Source organism: Carettochelys insculpta, chromosome 2 (genome assembly GCF_033958435.1).
Source record: "Carettochelys insculpta isolate YL-2023 chromosome 2, ASM3395843v1, whole genome shotgun sequence".
In the NCBI taxonomy this organism is placed as follows: Eukaryota; Metazoa; Chordata; order Testudines; family Carettochelyidae; genus Carettochelys; species Carettochelys insculpta.
Genome location: NC_134138.1, coordinates 225372818 through 225390908, shown reverse-complemented (window position 1 = coordinate 225390908; position 18091 = coordinate 225372818). Strand labels below are relative to the sequence as shown.

The 18091-nt window shown below is 36.3% G+C and overlaps 1 protein-coding gene across 2 annotated transcripts in view; it reads right to left on the bottom strand.

Annotated features, from left to right (window-relative positions):
- ETV1 (ETS variant transcription factor 1) overlaps window positions 1–18091 on the bottom strand; it is an 80480-nt gene that overhangs the window by 61075 nt on the left and 1314 nt on the right. For both annotated transcript variants that reach the window (XM_074984671.1, XM_074984672.1), the window contains exons 3-5: window positions 17839–17926; window positions 16039–16086; window positions 6029–6082 (exon numbers count right to left, since the gene is read on the bottom strand). In XM_074984671.1, coding sequence (XP_074840772.1) covers window positions 6029–6082; window positions 16039–16086; window positions 17839–17926 — 190 coding nt within the window. The remainder of the gene's footprint in view (window positions 1–6028; window positions 6083–16038; window positions 16087–17838; window positions 17927–18091) is intronic.

The following is an 18091-nucleotide window of genomic DNA, read 5'->3' as shown; positions in this document are numbered from 1 at the left end:
CATAGTTACCAGCTGCCTCTGTACTGAATCACAGCTGAAAATCAGCGGACATGAAATGAATTTAAAAAACTGGATTTTTTTCCAGGCCTCTACTGATTTTTTAGTGGATGCACACTTACATGCCAATAAACTACACAACAGCGTAAGTACAGACAAAAATGAGCACAGGAAATAGATGCTCCTTACAAAAATTTTATTGACTTCAATGAGAGCTGGTTCAGGCCCTACATTGGAACTTATATTGCAGAGATGTTTCCAGTTCTGATTGTAAAATATTTTTCACATCAAATAGCCAAATTACACATCTAGCAACCACACTCACAAGATATGCAAGGGTAGATAGGAAAGTCTTACTGTTGTGTAAACTGTAGTTGGCATAATTTGCTTTTAATATTAAATTCACTGAAAGAACAAGAAAAAATACCTCTTTTCGTGGTTTAGAAAAACACTTAACCATGATTTTATGCATTACAAACAGGGATGCAAATATTTTAATACTACATTTATATACAATACATTACATTACATTACATATATAATACACCTATTTACACTAGAGGTAGAAGACATTGAGCCATTACTTAAAATAACAGAACACAACTACCTGAAGCTTATGTAAAAGATCTCCCTGTAACAGGCTTTTAACGATGGTAAGTTTGAGAATCTAAAGAGCACAGCCCCTGAATAATTTAAGGATCCTGGCATCAGCAATGAAATAACTTCTTTGCTAAAGCTGAGGGAAAAAATGGTCTTGAAAGATCACATTCAAAATCATTACCAAAGAGTATTTTTCTTCCCTTAAAGTTTAATTGGACACTGAGTAGGGACAATTTTATAGCTAGGGTTATCAATTTACTGTCAATAGCTGAGGCCTAATAATTAACATTTACCCCGTGGCACTAGTAAGTGAAAACACTGTACAGTCAGGGAAAAAAAAAACCATAATCAAAAACGAAATAAAAAGAGATCTGATTCACCCGGTAAAGCACAGCTCAAATTCTCATTAGAAGAAAATTCTCTAATAGACAAAAGCAAATGTTTATCATGGATCTATATTTTAAGAGATGAGCAAACACCAGAAATCAACAATGTAAATAAAAATTCTGAAACAAAATACCAAGCACACAATTATGCCATCAAGGGGACAGACTTCCTAGTCTGATGCAGGGCTAATCTCTGTTTATAATCACTTGTATCAAAGTTGCTTTATAAACCAGAATGTTTCTGACAGTGACTTTTCACTGGCAGATACATCCTTTAACCATCAGACAACTTTACCAAAGCCCACCTACCTCCTCTTGTGTTTTTCATAGTACCATCAAACAACGGGAAGAGGCTGGGTAAAGCTTAAAAATCTACACCCAAACTGCACAAACTTTCAATGAAACTCATCATTAAATACAATTTTAGCTCCTACGATGGCAAATCTGGGGCCCACTCAAACAAGTGCCTCTGAGATCCTTACCTCTGATTAAAGGGGTTGCTCCAGGACCTAGTCCAAATCATCAATACGTATAAGTGGTCTTTAAACGATAAGAAATCTTATTACAGAGGGATAGCACAACCCACTTTTCTTTGGCATGTAATTACACATTGGAAGTTGACACCAAAACAGGCTGATTGACTTTTAGGAGTCAACAAGTCAACCATACAGAGGACATTTACAGAATACCGGTGAGCTTTTTTCTATTTTAGAGCATTTTTTACACTTTTACTATATGCTACCTCTCATACACTTACCTTAAATCAAGCCACTGTTCCTCAAACATAGAATAAACAAAAAGTTTTGCAAAATAGCAACTAGGAATTTCTCACTGCCATATGAAGCAACAAAGCAGGACACTTAAGCTTAATTTTAAACATAGTTATAAATCAAATAATTGTTAACTCAAATTTTTATGACATTTTCCTGTTTCACCCTATTTTTTTGTGAACAGACAGTGACATTCTAATGTGCTTTGCCAGAATATGTAGGTAGACTCATACTTATACAAGGTTGTGTATTCACACTAACGTATTTCTGATAAAGTTTCCCATGGTCATAAATACCAGTTTCCAACAGCAGTAAAGCTAATCAATAGAGCGATGCAAGCACCCACCCTATTTTATGTGCTCTCCTTGCTCAGCACTGACTAAAAGACATGGTCCTTAAAAGTGCCAGCAATTGTCGACATCTCTTCTACACTCGTGCTTCCATCATTGCCAACACTTATGTTTTCAGCACCAGAAAAGTTTAGCCATCATTGCTACAATCTTGGGATGTGGTTGGAAATAGTTTTTCCATTCTGACTGCTGCTGCTGTTTGGGTAGCAAGAGTTTATTTCATGATAGGACTAACATAACAAATATACATCATATGTAAGGGTTAACTTTGAGTAGAAAAGGCTACAGAGAAAATGGCATTCCTTCTTAAACTATCCTCCTTTTTACTCTTTGTAGACCATAAACTTTGGTCTTTTCAGGCACATGTTCTGTAAGCAGCTTGGATGAAAATCTGTCTCTCTCACCCACACGCACGTCAGTACACAGCCCAAGTAAAGAAGCTTTGTTTTCAGGGAACTTCACTAAAGTGAGGGCTACAGAATCCAGCAGACTATGCGCCATCTGCCTCTGCCAAGGCACAGTGACCCCAGCCTCCATTCATCTGGCTATATCTCTGTCCTTCACCTTCATTCTTAGCTCAGTTGTAAACCTGGCACAGAACCTACAGTAACTCTACCTCTCACACACTGGGTGTGTCTACACAGAAAAGTGTTTAACAGTGAATAACAGCAGCTATTCCAAAACAGCTTTGCGTCTACACGATGCTTATTTTGAGTTTTGTAAACCTCATTCTACAAACAATAGTCCTGTTCAGAAACAGATATTTCAGAATAGGGGCTGTACAGACAGGGAATAAGGGATATTTCGAATGGCTTATACCAAAATAAAGTTGCTATGTAGACATAGTATTTCAGATTAGAGCCCTTGGAAGCAGTGCTTTCAGAGGCCCTAATCCAAAATAGGCTCTACTGTGTGTGGACACACTCTTTCGGAATAAGTTTTGCTTATCTTGAGGGTTTTCTTGTGCGGATACATTATTCCAGAATAGCTTATTTTGGAATAATAAAAATCTGGAACAAGCTATTTTGCAATAACTCTGTAGCGTAGACATACGCTCAGGCTGTGTCTACACTACAGAGATATCTCAAAAGATGATCTTCCAGAAGATATCTTCTGGAAAATCTTATTTTGAAAAAGCAGGTCCACACACAAAAAAGCAGATTGAAAAAACAATCTGCTCTTTCACTAGAGAGCACCCACACAGTCCCCGCTCTTTCGAAAGAACAGGCCAGGGATCGAAAACTCTGGTGCCATGAGGACTGCTCTTTTGAAAAAAGGGCCTATGGAGTGTCTACACATGCTTTTTTTTTTTTTTTTTGAAAGAAGCTTTATGAAAGGGGGTGCTTTTCCTGATCTGGGAGAGGAATAGGGCTTCCGGAAGAAGAATTGCATTTTTTCAATTTTAGATAGAAAGAGCGCATTGTGCATGTGAACACTCCCCGTATTCTTTCGAAAAAAGGCCTGATTTTCCAAAAGAACTTGCTAGTGTAGACGCAGCCACAGTGAAACATGTGTGCTCCTGCCCTGTTGGAGCCCTTTCACGGGAAGTGCACTATAGAGCTATAAACAATATAGTAAATTATAATAGATTGTATAAACAAGTTATGAAAAGAGCAGAAGCAGTCAGAATTGTGGAGAATGATGTTTCCAACTTACACTTTCCTTTTGCTTTGCTTACGCTGTTCACTACTTCCAGGGGCCCAGCATAACTTTTTGAGCCCAGTACATACTCGTGATACAGGCTTCCCCCCACACACATACCACAGTTTGCAGCCCAGGCCCCCTAGTGAAGTGTACCCTTCATTCTCCACCATCCCATACCCTTCTGGCCACCCTTTAACCCTGGGGCAGCATGGGGGATCTGCCCACTTCTGTTGTTAGCACCTCATAGCCATGTGTTTTAACCAAGTCTATGTTTGAAATGCTGTATGTAACCTTTGCTAGAGTACTCTCCAGGAAGCTTGCCTGACCTTTACTTAAGATAAAGAAAACAACTGAAATGAGGAAATAAATGCCCCTTTGATAATACTGTGTAAGCTGTGGCTAAAAAAACTCTGACATTACAACATAATGAAGTCTCTACTTTCAGAGAATTTCTTTATCTCCAAAGCAGCGACAAACTTTGATAGGGTTTTTCATTCACAGCTCACAAATTATTCTTCAGAAATCATTGACTTATTTTGGAACAATAATTGTAGTTAACAGAAGCTCTGGCAGAACTTTGCACTCTTATAAAAGAGATTTGTGCTTGTGCAAATTTTATCTGGAAGCAGCAGTGTACGTAGGATGAAATGTTAAATTATTGACAAGTTTTTGCAGTGGTATTTTAATTGACTAACTTGCTATCTAAATACAGAAAGGAAATTTCATACAAAATTCATCTATGTGCCTTTAAGAGTTAACACAAGGAATTATTTGCTACAACTTATTTATAAAAAGCAATTTTAGTGGTGGAATAAAACCAGTCTCGAAAAAGAAATCTTGTTTTGCAAAATATGTATCTGGTATGTGCACTTGATGGAAATTATCATAAGGAAATATACCTAAGTAACTTGAACAAATTACTTAAACGATTTCTAGCTAGGTAAATAAATTAATGAACTTTGAATCTACAATAAAATTGGATTTTTTTAAATTCTTCTAATATAATTTGTCTGATAAATCTCTACTACAAAATTGATCATGCCTTCATTTATTAATATTTTATGATACATGAAAGCTAGTTTTAACAGGTATTCAGTTTAGCGGATTGCAGCAATTTGCTCTAGTAGTCTCAATAATAGAAGTTATTTAGCTCAATTGAAAAGCAACCATGAATAGAGCCCTGCATGGATACAAAATTTGTATCCACATCCATATCTGCACAAATGAGCCACGGATATCTCCACATGTGAGGCTATAAAGCAGTTATCTATGGATCTGCAGCCATGAACTCTACTGCCATATGCAGACAACGTCCAAAAGTGACCGGTGATGGAGGGCAGACTTGCCATAGCAGCTTGACAGCTGTACGGTAGAAGTGGAGAGAGGATGCATGACAGTCCTAGCCACGCCAGGCAATATCTATCATGCCATTGCCTTTCTGTATCCTCTGCCAGTCAAACCTCAGAGCAGCACCAATGAAAACTACTTCAAAAAGGAAAGCAGAAAAAATAGGCCACTGAGAACAGTAGCAAGGGAAGACAGAGAGAGAGAGAGAGAGAGAGAGTGTGTGTGTGTGGCGGGGGTATCATGGGTTAAAAATAAATAAAAAGTTTCTGGCATCAATAAAATAAGTTGCAAACCAGACAGAATATCCAGCTGATTCATGCACAAAAAAGGCTCAGAAAAAGCCGGTGGGTTAACACAACAGACGGCTAGTTCCCTGTTGCTCTAGCTCAGGTAAAATGCCTACTAACACCAATGGAAATTTTGCTTCAGTTAAGAATGCGACATATGGCTTTTAGAGCAATGTTGTATATGTGAATGTAACTTAGTATACTATGTTGACAGAGACTAGCTGCGTATTGTACAAAATAAGAGGACTGTTCAGAAAACCCACAGAGAATCTTAAATAATTTTTACGTGATGCACTAGTGGCTTTTTTTTTTTACACCATTTGGGTCCATAGAGTGTTTGCCATCCTTCTCCCATTATTCAAGAGAAACAGAAAGTTCTATATCCTGCTGAGCTCAATGAGAGAGAATTTCTCTGTTTCAGTGGCACAGGGAAAAATGGGACCACCCGATAAAGGTTACATCTTCAGCAAAAACAACCTTTTCTGGCTGCAGCTGAGAGCCCTACTTCCTTCATCTATTCTTTGTTCTGATGTCACTGACAGGCAAACAGAACAGTCACATGACTGTCACATGACCATGAATCCTAGAAATTGAGACAACATACATATTTTATTTTCCCAGAAAGTGATGAATCATGCTATACTTACAACTTTCAGCCTGATAGTCTGGCACAAACTGCTCGTCATTGTCAGGTACCTGAGCTGAAGAAAGAGGGAAAAAAAAGGGGGGAAAAATTAAGAGAATCCACTAAAGCATAGTGAAGACTATTGCGTTAACCTTGAAGGAAAGCCAAGGTCAAACCTAGGATTTTGTTGTCTCAAACATAATTAGGACTGAAATCAGGCATGAGAATGACTTCAAGCATTCTAAAACCATTACTAGTATGAGTTTTCAAAGTGGTATTTGGATTTCTGCAAAAAAAGAAACCACGATGTTTGAACCATCTTCATATGTTTAACCCCTTCACGTTCACCAGGAGAAACTGGACTGATATATGGGTAATATTTGCAGCCAAAATAGCAAAAAACATTTTTTTTTAAATGATCAAAGAGTCTTTGGCTGAATCACAGAATTACTATTTCAATCTTGTGTTTTCAGATGGGCCTGAAATGCAGACCTACTATGTGAACCATAACCAGAGTTCTGCCTTCTGTAACACCATTACTTTTAGGAAACATTATTACACATATAATACTACATAAAGTCAACTGCATCCGAATCATGGTTGCCTCCCAGTGATAATACAATGCCATTTTGTTGGATAGTCAAGACATTAAGGCTACGTCTATACAACAGGATTTTTCCAGCAAAACCAGGCTTTTGCCAGAAAAACACATGGAGTATCTGCATGCAAAATGCACTTTGTTAACAGTTTGTTGACAAAACCCGGCACATCCACCGTAAGCATTATACCTCTTCCTGTTCAGATATAATGCCTCTGTCGATAGCATTATGTTGCAAAAACAGCCGTGTAGATGCTCTGAGGGCCCTTTTGTGGACAGAGAGGGCTTCTGGTTCCCCGGGCAGCCCTGTTTGCTGAACTTCCAGTAGGCCCTTCTGTCAAGAGAGTGCCCAGGCAGTCTGGCCACTCTCTTTTGACAAAGCAGATCGCTCTTTAGGTCTGTTTTTGTGTGTAGACGCAATCTGTCAACAGCAGTTTTGCCAAGGAACCCCTTCCAACAGCGACTTCTACTGACAGAGGTTTCTCATGTAGACATAGCCTAACTGTCTTCCAGATTGTCTTAATACCTTGTAAACATCCAAGGCATTACCACTGTTTAGACATGTAACTGAAACCCTGTTCAGCTTAATTATGGAAGGTGGAAACTAGCAAAAACCAGGTCATTAGACAGCCATGGTATAACTTTTTTGAGTACTTCCATAGTTAGCAAAAACTCATCTTACCACAATTGAAAAATTGCTCTTTAGTCAAACTACCTCATCCACAACTTTTATGTCAAAGTGATCTGAAATTCCCTGTTTGAAAGTATGTTAGACAACTAGTGTCCAAAAAGATCAAATCAAGAGTAATCTGCAACTAAAGTAATCTTCTCACATGACCCAATAACCCAATATACTTCATCAAAAAGTAAACCATGGTTATATACCAATTTCTGGAAACACTGAATATCAAACTAGTAAAGAACTAAAGAAAAATATGCTGTCTGATCATTTTAGAAAGTCTTTCACGTTAGAATACATTAAGGGCTTGGTTCGCTTTTATACTTATACCTAGCATCTGCTAATACAAATGGGAATTACTCGTGCAAGTCAAGAGATAAGAATAGCTTCAGACTTACCCAGTCTTAGTCCCTTAGTGCTAGATACAAAATATTCTGTGGACCTAACCCTACATTCCTTAATTCAGGAAACAATTTCTGTTGACTTCACTGGAAGTTTTTCTTGAGAATCAGGTGGATAACATAGTAAAATTGTACTCTCATGGTTACAAAGCATATGTTTACAATCCTACCTAGTGTATTACAGCAAGTACACTTTAAAAACTAAATGCTTTGGCGTAAACTATAAACAAGGGTGTGGCTTGAGTGCTAAGACAACCATTTAAAAGTAACTAATGTTAATCTGATGAAAACACAGACACTAAAACTAGCCCTTTAAGAAGCAAATGATACATCTAAAATATTTCAATTACATAACAAACAAGAATCAAAGTTCTAAAGAAATCATATTTTGCCATACCAAATACTCCTAAGATTTTTTTGATGCATTAAACTTCTCCTTCCAAAAGAAACTGCAGCATTCTTATCAGTGGTAAACTCAAGGGCAACACAAATCTCAAGAGAGGTAAAGGTAACCAAAAATTAACACACTGTAAATTTCAATTGGTTCATTCAAATCAGCATATGTGAAGAGTTTAAATTTACCCTTCCATGTGCCAAACATTTGATTGCTACAGGAAAATCTAATCTTGAAGTCAAGCTCTCCCTGTTAACAACCTTTGCCGCACGGATCTTCTTCATTATTTTAGATTTTGGTGCACAAATAAACTTGAAGCATTTCTATTAATTAATTTTATTATTTTTAAATAGGATGTAGCCAAACAAAACCTTGTCCTTGAAATATAAATATGCATATAATATTTTATGTTATTTTCAACTGCAACTAGTAGGAGTCTAAATATCAGTCTTGTTACAAAAATAAATGGGCTTGATTTTGCAGCCTCCACATGTGGTTATCTCCATTTAAGATTGGTTTGTGCTGGCTGCAGAACTGGGTCCACCATATTTTACATTCTTCCCAGCAAACTATCAACTCCAGCCTCTGGGCCTGATTTGATCAATTTCAGTAGTGTCACACCAACATAAAACTGGAATGAATAAGGCTCTCCTTTTCCTATCCAGAGAATGAGAACTGGAGAAACAAAATCCTCTTTTAAAATCCTCTCTCTGCCTGTAAACCAGCATAATACCACTAACTTCAATGGTTTTCCTCAATTAGCAATGGGATGAATGAAGAAGGCAGGGGGAGGTGGGGGCTTACTATTAAAAGGTACTTACTGAACAACTAATAGTTAAGAGAACCTAGCTAAAAAAACCCAAACACACCACTTTATAAAGGAACAGTAAAAATAGAGGGTGACTAATGGAGTCAAAACTATAATAGTTTTAATTATGTTTGCAAGTATCTGCTTCTTCAAAAGTTACTTCAGGAGGAAAAAGAACCTAGTAAAGCTGGAAACTGCTTTATATATTAAAAAATGCACAAAATATTAGATACATGGTTTCTTTGGATGCTTAAAAAAACCCACCACATAACACCAAAATTAAACAAATGCTGTAGGAAGTATATCTGTGAGCTTATCCTGGAAACTAAAGGTCACTGACCCACTAGCCATAAGACACATGACAATCCGAACTGTGCATTTGTTCCCCCTTTTCAACTAAGTTTTTTCTTCTAAATTGAACAGAATTGAGATTCCTGCATGATCATATTTCAGAAATTGAAGCAAGTGTCCATCCAATACACAGATTTTTTAAAACAGTAACTAGCTGTGAGAAGGGAAATGGATTGAGCATACCTCCAGATTATTCAAACAAAAAAGGGGTTTTGTACCCCGAGTTTTGATAATTAAAGCAAGTCTTTATAACAAGTTTAAACCAGCAAGTACACAGTTAACTTCAACTTAACTTGGATCTCTGAATGGAAAATGTGACTTGGAGTGTTGCAACTTCATGCACATTTATATAAGGATATTTCATTCGTTTCCTCTTTTTTTTTAGTTGTAGACACTGCATTTCGGCAAGGTTCTCATAATAACTACATTGGTTTTCTATCACCACATTCAGGACAAGACACAAGTCAACAAAACTTTCTCTCTTTCTATTTAGTATCCCCATTAAAAACATATCTGAAATGACCACCTGGAGAATGAGACTCTTTCCCCACACTACTTAATTTAAAGTGATTTAGGGGAAAGGAGGAGGGGAAAAGACCAATAAAAAGCTTTCAGGGATATTAACCATGTAGATTTTACTCCTAATAGCAAAAGCAGGGCAGTCATTTCATTCCACATTAATAGACAACTTGACATCAAGTCTCAGACTGTCATACTTGAAGTGGGCAATACGTGTACTATCAGTAAGTTGCTTTAGCCTAGATGATTATCAGAAGTTTTTTGTTTTTCAGACTACAGCATTAAGTCCTGGGGGGTGCGGGAAATACGCAAAAATGTTAATTCTCATCCTAGTTTTACAAGGGTTGTATCAGTTTGGATTTAATGGTCTCATCACCCATTGAAATCAACCTGCCAAAAGCAACTGTTCAAAGCACAGAAGTGCTTAATATCCCTTTTTTAATTTTCAGAGGCAATATTAACTCATGTTCTTTATCAAGTTAAATTTAAAATATATCTTGCAAATGTAAAGCAACTTGGAAAAGCAATTAAACCTGAGCTGGGGGCCAATTTCTTTTCTTTCATTGCAAACTAAATTTTTTTAAAAGTCACCATTAACCAATATCCAGTACAAAAGGAGTTAATATTTAATTAAAACCAGCTCTAGCCACTGTAACAATGACCTGGAGCCAAACAAGGAAGAAGATGTATGAGTCATTCTTTCTGCCAGTGAATGAGACAGCTGATCTCCTAAGCAATTCCTCAAGACAAGCAGTCAGAACTGGAGTTCTGCCTCCATTCACAAAAACACAGTCCAGCATGAACCATGTGGCCTCAACCACAATCTTTTCATGTCACACCCTTCCAGAACGCAACAGCAAAGTAAACTTGAACTTTTTGCATAAACACACCGATTTCATTGCTTTGTCTCAAAGGTAGCACAGACCCAGTGAAGAACGTATTTAATAAACAAAAAGGCAATAAAGTTTAACTTTTCCTTTCCCAACCACAAACTTCTGCCAGAAATTCAGTGCTGTACATGCACGGAAGTTTGCAGAACAAGCAGAGAGCTTGCCATTTCTTCTGGTTTCATTTAAGAACTTTATTTTAGGTATCCTAGCATTTCCTACACTATTCTTTTTACAACTTGTGGCTCACTTTTTAACTTAGACACAATTCATTTCAAAACAACAAAGTTTTACACAGTGTGGCAAACAAATCTGAAACTGACAGAAAAAAATGAGTAATACTATTTCAACTTCCCTAAAATAAAGTTTTAGGCCACAAAACAAAGCAATTAGGCCCTTGAGTTTTCTTTCATTCAATCTGTTCTGAACATTTAAAAGGTTACATAAAGTACAGGTATTAATATAAAAACATTTTATAAAATCAAAGAATCAGCTGTTGCTAATATGAGTACACATAAGGCTTGACAATGACAAATGAAAAGTTTCTTTACCATATGAACACACGATGTACTGTCAAAACAACCTAAACTTTTTTTAAGTGACCGTCTCTGACATGTAAACCGTATACGTAGTTTAAAAACTAGGGGCCAGATTCTGCAAAGCATTCCAGGTGTGGATAATCAGGGTTTGTTGGATCTGGCTTTTGTTACTGACTTCAACTTTTATGCAACAAAATAGAGAAGTTGGTTTAAAATGCACAATTGCTTTTTACATCTGCTATGCCCCACGTAGTTAACGATAGTACTATGCACTGGGTCAAATTTACTAACCTGTTGTTTTTTTTGGGTTTTTTTCATCTAAAAAGAAATCCCTACATTAGTCTGTGTACACTTTCAGAACCAACAATTTTATAAGAGATTAGTATAATTTTGCCAGATCCAATTTTCTCTATTTTTGTGCAGAGATATTTGAAATCAGGCATTCATTTCAAGTAGTAAAAGTCAAATCCACTGTCTAAAACTCAAAAAAAAAAAGGGGGGGGGGGTTGGGGGAAATGAGTCACTGTGCTATAAATCTCATCTTTTACGTGGTTTTACTCCCATTTAGACCATTCCCCACTAGGCAAACTACAACCAAGATGCAGAGCCGTCTTCATTTCACCATATTTGTTGAGTAACTATTTATGTTTAGGGACAGTACTTAAAGACTGGATACCTGACATTCAGTTTAGTGTTCTTACCAAAGTTGGGGTTCATTACAGGACAGTGGAAAGCTAAAAGACAGATCCACAACTGCTGCAAGCCAGCATAGGTCTACTGAAGTGAATTGGGCAACTATGATTTATACTAGACTGGGGGTCTAGCCCTAACACTTTACATGCTATTAAAAAAGGGGAATTTGTGCATTACTGAAGTATGCAAACTAAGTGACTGTTCTCATATATGCATTTAGGGATAATCCATTGGGCAATACCAACTCATACATACAGAAGCTTGACTGTGGTAGCACAAATCACAGAAACCACTTCCTAGAGTTCATCCCAAACGTAAACATTAATAAATAGCAGAAACTTTTATGTTTTATGGAAACAAGTATGGGGTGCCTTTATCAATTTGGAAAAGTTGGGATGGCCACCCACCTCTGCCCGGATAGCTAGAAACTTAACCTGCTACCTGTGTTTTTTATTGTAAAGGGATTATCTTGCTCTAGAACAGAGAAAAAATACAATGAATATTAATCAATGTTATGTGAAAAATTCTCGTTACAACCAAAGAAGGAACTCCATCATATAGCTCTATTGTTTTAAAAAGTTAAATCTATTGACTACATTGATTATCTATATTCATTCTGGAAGCCTTTTATTCATCTTTATCAAGTTTCAGGCAGGATTAGCAACAGAAATACTAGAAGAGATGTTTTTGATAAATAATGTGTTTTTCTATTATTTTCTCAAACCTAAATGACACATAGTAAGCTTCCCATGGCAGAGAGTTTGTTTTCTCTCCTCTGTTTTTTCCAGAATATGTAGAAACAACCTTGATGAGATTACATTAGATTAATATTTGAACCAATTATCTCAAGTCACTGAATAATTGCTATCTGCCAACTGCAATATAATTCTAAATATCCAGAATCAATAAAGGCATTATATGATATTATCATGACAAAATGTAGCTGCCAGAGTATTTAAATAAAAAAACAAAGACATTACCTGAACAATATTTGTCTTGGTTGGTGATACGCAATTTTAACTCTCCGTTTAGTGGAGATAAGTATTAAATCCTTCTATTTTCATACGATGGCATCAGGAAAGAGTTCACATTTATTTTCTGTCCCCCATCTACTGATTTTGGGAAGGTAGATTCAGTTTAAATTTTACATTAAAATAATGAGGGTGCTCTTCCTGATACAATATGATCAAGAATCTGAACTTATTTCATAGAATTCTAAGTACTGCAAAATCAGAAGCAACATCTAATAACTTTCCTACAAGAGGCAACCACTTTTGGGGGTTGTGATGGTAATAAATATATTAGCTAAACAAATTAATACAATAATTTGTTTACATTTTGCCCTGTGGATTGTCGTCTTTTAACACGTGCAAATCATGTTATTTACATTGAAAGTTATGCACAAGTACTGAGAAGAGAACCAATCCCTTTGTGTTTTGCTGTTTATTACTAAAATTCTTTGCAGAAAAGAACAAATGACCCTGCTCTGTAAAAACAGGATGGTTCAAAGGTCCCAAGTATGAAAGGCGCCTTTGCAATTTTTTGCAAGCATTCTTCACATGTGATACATTGTAACTCCTATGACTCTCTTGTTTAATAAGCAGATTTTCTGACATGGCTACTCCCCTGTGGGGTTCTGAACTCAAGGGAGAAAGCTGGTCAGTTGCCATTGCTCCTCTTAAAAAAGGGTCAAGTTGCTTTAAAATTTTATGGTCATATTCCTGGCTACAGAGCTTCATGAGAAGAAATATGTAAACATTGCTGATGCTGCCAAATTGGCAGATTTCTAATTTATGGAGGTTCAGAAGGACATAAATGGACAAGCCTAACAATGGGTAAATAAGCTAATTTTGAGATCTGTTTCTTCTTTAAAGTTATCTACACAATAACTTCAGAAGAGCCAAAATAACACATCTCGTAAACCCTTACCTAATTGTAAAATACCAATGCAAGTTTACAAACTGTTATTTATACGTATCTTTTTTAAAAAACCTAACAATTAAAAAAAGGCATCAGAGGTAATAACAGAATCAAAAATAGCATCTAGGTTTTTTTCTTTAGTTCTATGACAGATTATCTGCAAAGTCTGCAAAAGCTGTGGAGAGGCAAATTGTCTGTTTCAAATGAGAACTAAAATAGTAGTGGTCTGAAATATATAGTTTTGCTAAAATATTTCCATAATAGCAGGAGGTCTATAATATTTAGGTTTAATACGCTGCAGAAATACATGATTAAATATAAATGAAAAACTCATAGTTCAGATCTCTTCAAGCAAAAAGCAACTTTTTATACTTACATATGATTTACAATATTTACAAGCTTTTGAAAGCCTAACTTACAAAGGGGTAGACACCTAGCTTTGATCTGTAAAAGTAGTGTCTGATTAAAAACATAAGGAAAAACTTAGAGCATTGGAAATATTAATTTACTCTTAAGAAACGTGGTTCAGAAGTGAAAATCGCCAATGCAATGCCTTGCATACTTTTAGAAATACATGTCGACTTTGATTTCCATATTTTTTCAATTTCCTAAGATGCTCTTCACATATATTACCAACCTGCCAAGAATCTTTTTGTTTTTGAATAATTTTTCAATCATTTCCAGGAAGAAAAGAAGATTCATCCTACTAACAATAAAACTAAACATTGTTTTATCATAAAATGATCATACTTTTAATTAGTGTTTTTGACAGCCTTCTAGTCTGTTAAAATGAATGAGATTTGACAAAATAACAGATACTTGCTAAAATTACCATCAAAGAGACAATCACTGTTTTATCTGATTATTACAGTGTAAGGCTATTCTGTTGCAAAACATGCTATTTTCAGTTATTTAAAAATGTATTAATTTTTATATTACAATTCTTTCTATAACTTTATTAAAGACTCTTTGATTATATCTTGACAAAGACACTTCCTAAAGACTAAGAGAATAAAAACATCAGTAAAACTAACACACTTGACCAACTATACACATAGTTATCAAAAAATCAGCCTGAAGCCAGGTAGCCACCAACAATATTTCCTTCTTTCCATGGCAAGTGGTCGCATGCAATTCTCACTCCCAGAGAAACAAAACATCTATTCAGTAAATAACAATAGTGCATAATCCAGTATAATATGCTAAAAATAAAACACATGAATACCCACAGTGAATAAAACAGGGTAAATTCACAGGAATTGTTAAGTAACATCAAATCATGTTCTACTTGGCTATAAAAGTTTTCAATTTAAAGTTCAAACAAAAAAAATCTTTGATGTAGAGACATGTTATATATAAGCATCTTCATATTCAAAATAAACAGTGTGAAGCAACAAGCATAAGTTACTGAAATGAACAAATACCCCGAAGCAGAAAAAAGCACCTCTTAATTTTGTTGAAGTTCTCTTGCAGCAATATCTCCTCCTTTGTATCTCAATAGCTGATCTAAATTCAGATTTCAGAATTATTGTTCTTAAACCCATATTAAGAGCCTTGAAACGTTACTTGAAATATTAAAAAATATAAGCAACTGTAAAATGATAGATGTCAGTTTTCCAATTAATACCCAATCTAGAGTCCTATAAAAACTAAGACATTAAAAAAAACCTAATACACAATATCAAAATGCTTATGCAAAAAGAAATATCCTTAAGTATTTGATACACACCTAATGTTCTGTGTTGGGAACAAGGTGGAAAGAAGACACTTGCACTTAAATCTTGAAGCATCCCGTCCTGATGAACCCAGAGAAACTAATTTCTGCCATCAGAAAAGTACTCCACCAGAACACCAAATAATTATATGTGCTGCTGTAAAGGAAACAGCAAGCCCAGTTCTGGCTCTATGCAGTCTCCCGAGGTACAATAATATAAACCTGATCAATTGCAATTAAAATCTGAACAGAGGCTTAGAACTTGAAGTCTTGGTGCATTAGTTCTTGCCAAAAGCAGATGTGATTGTGAGCTGGAAGCAATTTCTCCTGGTAATTTGTGATGACACTGGGTAGAGCAGCCCCAGAGTCCCCAAAGACAAACTCATCAGAGGCTCTAATGTATGCATGACACATGAGGTGGCTCTTTTAGAGCTCAATTAATTGGGCTGAACATTAAGACAGCAAGTTCAGGACTTTTTTTTTCTCCAGAGTTGTTTTTCCTCTTTTTACAAGCAGTTTTTCTCCTTACCTTCTGCAAGCCATGTCTCCTGTAATTGGCTTAGATCTTGAAAGAGCTCTGAAAAAAGATAAAGCACAGATAAAAGACACACACACATACCTTTAATCTTTCCATAATATGAAACTACAGTAGGAAATATATTTTCCTGAAGAACAATACATGTAAATTTTACTTTGGCAATCTTATATACAGATAGACCCTGGTTGCAATTAATGATTACTCTGCTCTTTTCTCCATAAGAGGTATAAAAACTACAGTAATATTTAACTGACTCGTGAAATAATAATCACCATCTTTTAAGTTTGCTTATGTAGCAAAAAATGCCTATTTAGTAACTCAGAAGTTAAGATAACAACCTCTCATTCAAATGATCTATTTTTCCTTATACAATATAGGCCTCTTCCTGCAATCTTTGCTCCGGCAAAACTCTAATTGACTTCTATGGGAATTTTGCCTAAGTAGGGATTTTTTTTTTAAAAAAACAATGTAGCCAACATAAATAAAGGGCAGAACTCAGCAGCTCTGTTAGACATCCAAGTTAAAGTATGGTGTTACGCTTTTGCATTTTGGTGATAATTTTGCTTTGATACATACAGATTGATTCCACCCCAGCAGGATCACACATAGATTTGAAATTAAATCAAAGCATCCCCACATCTATGGACAAAATGTTAAACGGTGCTATATCCCGGTCAACTACACTGATAAGCACAGGGTCAGACGGGGTGTAAGTCAACACAGAATGTTATTCTATTTGTGGCCCCTATTTTCATAGATTTAGCGACTCACTGTGAAACTTTGCTCTGAGTTAAATCTTAGCACAATATCTGGACTGAGAGAACAAATGTTTTTTGAAGCTAATTAACTTTTGGAAGGATATTTCCTTTTCCTCTGATACTGGCAGATAAATCTGATATGTATTTAAGTATTATTAGTCCATATGAGAGATGATGCTCTGTGTTTGTTTTGGTACATCACCTAAGTAAAAATAGCAAGTGGTTCTGCATTAGATGTGTGCTGTGAAGAGGCATTTTGGCAGGAATTTTAAGCACACAGATTCAGGGGTCTCTGCTCGTCTCAGTGTTACAAGAGTGTACATAGTGTTTGGTTGGTATGTGTAGAAACTGGAATATATTCTGCTAACTTTACTCATTCAAGTACTGTCACTGACTTTAACATGGTTATTTATATGAGTACCGTCTACAAAGGCTGAACTTCCCAGGCCAGGTCGAAACTAGACTTCTTGCTTCAATTTCAGCACAGATGGAATCACCAGCACAACTCCATGGGTGGTAACAAAAGTGCAAATGACAGTGTAGATGATAGGCCAGAGGAAACTGCTGGCATTCTGTCTTGCCCTCCAGACCTGCTCTGGTTAGATATCAGTGGTTGGTCTGCACCAGCCCTGGCATGCTTGCTATCACTCCTAAAGCTGCATGAGGGTCTAGTGCCGGCAAGGCCGGAAGGTGAAGATGCAGAGTTGTAGGGTATCCCTTAACTTGTGGCACTGTGTCACATACCACAAAATTCTCACCTCATTGAGTGACATTTGTGAGCCATATGTGCAACAATATCTAAAACAGAACAGGGTGAGTCAGGAAGGAATAACAACTTTAACAGTTAATTGCCTTTGCCAGTTTGTGTCACAAACTTAAATGCAATTTTCTTGTCTTATTTATACAAATAGGTCTAAAAAGACAGTCTGGTTGCTTTGTTTTTAAAATCTCCTATGAAGCCTTTTGTGCATTGTTAGATAAAATACGGTGGGGAGGGGAGGAGAAGGTCAGTGGGAGGGGAGTAAGCCCTCACCTTCCGAATCATGAGCCAGGTCTCTGTTAATGAATTTTCTTTTCCTGACAATTGTTGGTCTCTCGTTGCAGTTTCTCCCACACGGATTCTATAAACAGGAAAGATCAGTTACTTTAAAACACACACTCACACACAACACAAACACACCCCTCAGATTTCCATGTTTAAACAAAGCCCACATGGACTCTTTACATATTCCTCAGAAAATAGCTATCCTACAGTTTCTATTCTTAATTTCTACATACAAATAGAC